This window comes from Tenrec ecaudatus, chromosome 10 (genome assembly GCF_050624435.1).
Source record: "Tenrec ecaudatus isolate mTenEca1 chromosome 10, mTenEca1.hap1, whole genome shotgun sequence".
Taxonomy (NCBI): Eukaryota; Metazoa; Chordata; class Mammalia; order Afrosoricida; family Tenrecidae; genus Tenrec; species Tenrec ecaudatus.
In genome coordinates, this window is record NC_134539.1 from 41,855,636 (window position 1) to 41,862,036 (window position 6,401).

Here is a 6,401-nt window from a genome sequence, read left to right on the forward strand (position 1 = left end):
GTGAAGGGGGAACTGATTACAAGAATCTACATATAGCCTCCTCCCTGGGGGAGGGACAGTGGAGAAGAGGGCAGAGGGAGACGTCAGACAGTATAACATATGACAAAATAATGATAATTTATGAATTATGAAAGGTTAATGAGGTAGTATGGAGTGGGGAAGAAGGGGGAAAACAAGCAGTAGATATTTTAAGTAATAGAAATTATTTAAAGCTACAACTTTCTATCTTAATACTATTTTAGCTTAATTTCATAGGTTTTGATACAGTTTGATTATAATTAATTCAATCTATATTTTAGTTTCCCATATGGTTTCTTCATTCACATATTGATTATTTAAAGTCTTTTGTTTCATTAATATTATTTTGGAATTAGCTAGATATTATTTTAATATTGGTTTTAAGTTTAATTTTGCTTTGCACAGATAATATAATTTTAAGTTATTATTTTTCTAAACCTAATTTTGTTGTTAAGATTATACACAGCAATACACCAATTCAATAGCTTCTTCATGTACAATTCAGTAGCATTGTTTATAAACTTTTAATTGTGTAACAATTTTCACCCTATTTTCTTCAGTTGTTTCTCCTCTAGTAACATACATTCAGTGACTTATCTAATCTTCTGAGTCTTTTAATATGTTTTGAGAATTGTTTAATGGACCATCATAAACTCTATCTTCATGAATATTATATAGGCATTTTAAAAGAATGGTATACCCTGCAACTGTCTATAACTGCCAATCAGAACAATGTGCTTTATAGTTTTTCCAGTCTCCTATATCTATAATAAAGGTTTGCTTACTTATTATATAAATTACTAAAATTTTGTATTGAAAATCTCCATATATGCTTATAAGGAGCCCTGGTGGGTAGTGATTATGAGTTGGGCTGCCATGGGTAAGGTCAGCAGTTTGAAACCACCAGCTGATTCACGGAAGAAAGGTGGGGCTTTCTCCTCCATTAAAACATCACAGTCTCAGAAACTCACAGGACCTCTTCTACCCTGCCACATGGGGTCGCTATGGGTCAGTATCTATTCGGAGATGGTGAATACAGTACTGTGCATACGTTTGTACACACAAACCCACTGCCAACAAGTTGATTCTATCTTCACTCAGCCCTGTACAGATTTTCCAAGACGGCAAATCGTTATAGGAGTAGAGACTGTCATCTTTCTGCCTCTGTGGGGATGGGGATGTGAATCATTGACCTTATATGTACAAAAATTCACTTCAAGAAATTCAGTTGTCTTGTAATTTCATTTTTTCATGTTTTTTTTTTCAAGTCCCCTCGGAGCAGGACCGGTGCTAGTTACATTACATAAATATATCTATTCCGCACAATAGTTCTAACAAAGAAATATTATTACTCTCAGCATCAAACTACAGCTAAATGAGGACCATCAACTCATGCTAAATGAAAACATGAAATTTGTAACACTTAAGTCTTCGAATTCCCTACATGCCAAGCTTTCCTGTAGCTACAGAAATTAATCATATGTGTCATCCTCTAGTCTTACAGGTTGGATACCTTGGGAATCAGAGTTCATGGAGAGCCTAGGACTGCACTCCAAGTGCAATATTAGAAGGACAAGATTTCTGGTGAATCTTCAAAATTCTTATCAGAAGTTTGAATCTGCCTCCTTCTCTGAGACTGAGAGCTCTTTGATAATTGACATAAATAATTTGGTATTGGCCAGGATTAAAAACCATTACTCACAAGCAAGATATTCAATCACCATTGTGCAGTGATGAAAATGGCCGCTCGTCTTCCCCATACCTAACCAAAGACTGGTCATCTCCAGTCTTTCCAATAGAAAACAAGCATTTATTAGTAAATAAAACAAGGAATTATAAAATATCACTGAAGTGCAATAAAGCCTGTCAGAATTAACTTGATGGCAGTGAGTTCTTGAATGGATTTTTGAAAGGCCACAATTCCTTTAGATCAGCAGTTCTCAAGCTGTGGGTTGCGACCACTTTGGGGTTTGAATGACCCTTTCACAGGGGTCGCATGATTCATAACAGTAGCAAAATTACAGTTATGAAGTAGTATGAAAATAATTTTCTGGCTGTGGGGGCGCCACAGCATGAGGAACTGTATGAAAGGGTCACGGCACGAGGAAGGTTGAGCACCACTGCGAGGTGGTGATGCTAAGTTCTTAAAGGGGGTTCTGCTTTAAAGCACGCGAACCTTCCATCAAGAACGCATGAAGCCCGCAGCCCTTTCTTGATCAATAGTAGACTTCCTTCAACTCTCGTTTCCACAACTTTGGTGGGTTTCACATCAAGTATATTTAGAACTCATAAAAATTATTAAAATCCTCCTTCAGTTTCTCCAACCTGATGGAGAAACTACTTATAATTTTTAACAAGTCGAACAGCTTCACAAACCTTCCTATTGCAATCAGAACATAGTTCCCCTTCGCAAAGACACGGTAGACAGGAAGGTGCTTATTTGTTGTCTGAATAACACTACAATTAGAACAGACCAGTTCCTGACTATAATTGGATCTGCGGGACCTTGTCCCTGGAGTTTCAGAATCTGTTATGTTGCACAAAGAGATTTCTAACTTTAATTTGTTTCGTGAAGTGGAAAGTTTTCACAAGCTACCAAGAAATTAAATTGCCGTCTTGTGCCAATGACGGGTCTTTGGTGGATATTTCTGGATCACAATGTGAGAGTGACGCTCGCGACATGACAGAAACTCTACAATGTGTGGCCATTGGTAAAATGTCTGACACCATCTGCTTGGGGTTGAGTAGGAAACTGCAGACTATTTTCAAAGGTTTGGGGTCTTCATCAGTAAATTAATCTTCAACTGCTAAAATGTATTTCTTCATTTATTTGCTGATTTTCCCAAATTATTTTGGCTAACCCTCTAGGAGTTAAAAAACAAATAAACAACTAAAAACCCAAGAACTTAGAAAGCAGAACAGTTCATAGTTGAGAAGATTTACCAGACCAGGGGAAGAAATAATAACCTTGATTGTTTGGGTTCTTTAAAGGTAAATAGATGACAAAGTGATAGAGCTGTTATAAATAACTGTTTTGGAAAGAAATGTCATAAGATTGCTTCTTTCCTCTTTCTGAAATACATCCTACTCCAGCCTCAACATTACCAAAAGAATGTCTTAGAGCAAACATAACTATTTGAGGATTTTTTAAAATATGTTGACTTCCTGCTTGAAATCTTCCTTACTAACAGCAAATCCTTTAAACATAAGTTACAAATACTGTCATCTAGCTAAAGGAGCATTTAAATGCAAACTACCTATATATATGAAAAAAGTACCAGAAAATGTATTGCATATAATATGTGATATTAATCTTCCTATGCATAGCTATAGATTCACATGACCGAATAAAATGTTGCAGGCAAATTGGACCTCAGTAACAAGTTTTTTCTTCCTGGGATTTTCCGCCTACCCCAAAGTTGAGATCATCATATTTGTGTTGTGCCTGCTGATGTACCTGACCACGTTATTGGGCAACAGTATTCTGATCTCCATCACCTTCCTGGATTCTCGCCTGCACACCCCCATGTACTTCTTCCTCAGCAATCTCTCCCTTCTGGACATCTGGTACACCTCTTCTGCTCTCACTCCAATGCTTGGAAATTTTGTTACGGGGAAAAATACCATCTCATTCTCAGGATGTGCCACACAGATGTACTTCTCTCTGGCCATGGGCTCCACAGAGTGTGTGCTCCTGTCCATGATGGCGTACGACCGGTATGTGGCCATTTGCAACCCCCTTAGATATTCCATCATCATGAGCAGGAGGGTCTGTTTGCAGATGGCAGCTGGCTCCTGGGTGACAGGCTGCCTGACTGCCCTGGTGGAAAGTATGTCGGTGCTGCAGCTGTCTCTCTGTGGTAATCACATCATCAATCATTTCACTTGTGAAATTCTGGCGATCTTGAAACTGGTCTGTGTGGACACTTCCACGGCACAGTTAGTCATGCTGGTGATCAGCACCCTTCTCCTTCCCGTGCCGATGCTCCTTATTTGTGTCTCTTATGTCTTCATCCTCTCCAACATCCTGAGGATCAGCTCCGTGGATGGTAGAAGCAAGGCCTTTTCGACATGTGCAGCCCACCTGACGGTGGTCACTCTGTTCTATGGGACAGCTCTCTCCATGTACCTGAAGCCATCAGCTGTAGATTCACAGGAAATCGATAAATTCATGGCTTTGGTGTATGCTGGACTGACCCCCATGTTGAACCCTATCATCTACAGTCTTCGAAACAAAGAGGTCCAGGGGGCTGTTCAAAAGTTGCTCATTAGAAACCCTTTTGGAACTGTCTTAATTTCTATACTCAGATAATAATGGGACCAGCTGTACTGGTGTAATTTCCAACCTTATCTAGGAGGTTTTCATACAATAGTTTGTGTAAACCCAAACCCAGGATAATACTCATTTGTCATTGGGGCTCACCAGTAAGACTTACACCTTGATTTAAAAATAAATAAAATTGTTAATATTAGTGAATCATTTAGGCAACCAGAATTGTTTCCAGAGGAAGTAGCATTTTAATACTAATATAACATTAAAATTAGACACCTGCCTATCTTTACGTGTTATATCTGCTCAATATTTATCATCACCACAATAGTAACTAATATAGGAAAGTCTATCATGTTGAACCAGGTGATTTTGAAGTAATTTTTATATAAGTGGTTCACAATTGCCTCTGAATTTAAGACTAAATCAAGGATATAGTACATTCAAAATAAATGTGGATACAAAGTAAAAATGTACCATAATTCACAAAAGCAAAACAGCATCCATTTTGCAACTTTATTTCATTTCTAAGATACTAGTAGGTGAAAAAAAAGTTTAGACATGTTGGAACAGAGTTGCAATTATCTTGGTTACTTTAGGTACAGATATAAAGGATAGGTAGTTATATCTCTATGTATAAAGATAGCATCACATGGACTTTCATAATTCCAGCTTTACCTATGGCGTAGAGGTCAAGCAAGTAGGGATCACATAAAGTTTCTATGAGCATAAATTTAAAATAATTTCATGTTGTACTTTGAGTGTTTCAGTAACTCAAATAAATCCTGAAGATATGACTCACTGTCAGCGAATCAATGCCTACTCTTAGCAATCCTTTAGAATTGCCCCTATGAGTTTCCAAGTTGTAACTCTTAACTGGAGTAGAAAGTCCAGTCTTTCTCCTACAGAGCAGCTAGTTGTTTCAAACTACTGACCTTGCAGATCACAGACTAACATGTAACCACTACGTCACCAGGTTCCAAATAGACGACACTGCAAGAAAATGATATATTAATATAGACATTTATTGGTGGGATATTAATAAATTAAAGTAAAATTCTAAAAACTGTATAAATTGATTAACTTCCTTTTGTTTCATTCTGGCTGGAGTTGGGGAGTAAAAAGAAGCCACTGTGTAACAATTCACTTGTGCTTTATCAGAGATATGTCTTTTTCTTATGAGGATAATGGATGCAACTTTATGAATCTCATTTTTGCTAACATCAATTATTTATGGCTGAGCTATAAATTTAGAGCAAATGAGATCATGTAGTAACTATCCTAGTGTTTCCTAACCTGAGCAAGAAAGCACTTTCAAGGAAGCGCTCAGTTTATGATGAATGGATAGAAGAAGATGGACCCGTTTACATGGGAAGAATTGAGTAAGTAGAGACTGTACATGACAAAACAATTCTCCTCAGATACTAGATGCTTATTTTATTCAGAAACTCTTCACAGGTAGGGGATGGTGGTTTTTACTATTAATAAAAGCAATATCATTATTCTGATTTTTATTTTTACTTTAAAACATTGCTGTCACACAATGACCACAGTATAAAGATTATGTAAAAGATTCCTTTGGCAGAAGAAGAAAAAGGAGTGTTAACCCTATTCGCCAACCAATCACAATGACCATTTAAAGCATTCAGTGCTTCTAAATAATCACATACATTGAGCCTACACTTGACTTTTTTGTATAGATTTAAATTTTTTATATAAAATATTAAGAAGAAATTTATATCTCAGCATCCTCAGTGGGTATTTGAAAGCTCCTTCAATGATTTTATATATCAGTATTTTTAAGAGTGGTGGACAAGCTAGAAATGACTGTGGAGAATAACAATAGACTGTAAAGAAACAAGATTTTTAAAAAACAAACAAGCCTTCTCTTGGTGGGATAGCCATTTCCCCAGGAAAGTGCTCAAAAATTCAGGTATTTTGTAGGACTTGTATTAGTGAACCAGCAGATTTAGGATTGTATAAAGCACTGCAAGGTCCAAACATGCTTTGTTGTTGTCCCTCATGGACTTAAGTGATTGTGGAATTCAGAATTGTGTCTTAGTTATTTCTTTATTATCGCAAAAGAACTCTGGTAGCCTTTGGGTTAAATGCT

General features: G+C 37.0%; 1 protein-coding gene across 1 annotated transcript; it reads left to right on the top strand.

The window, feature by feature from the left end:
• The first annotated feature begins 3,370 nt into the window (after nt 1-3,370).
• LOC142457910 (olfactory receptor 13F1-like) lies at nt 3,371-4,330 on the top strand. The gene has a single exon (XM_075558998.1). The coding sequence runs from the start codon at nt 3,371-3,373 to the stop codon at nt 4,328-4,330; it is 960 nt and encodes a 319-aa protein (XP_075415113.1).
• Nucleotides 4,331-6,401: the final 2,071 nt, after the last annotated feature.

Bases quoted from the DNA above. Each gene is read 5' to 3' on its own strand.
- LOC142457910 (XM_075558998.1), top strand. From the start codon at position 3,371: ATGTTGCAGGCAAATTGGACCTCAGTAACAAGTTTTTTCTTCCTGGGA.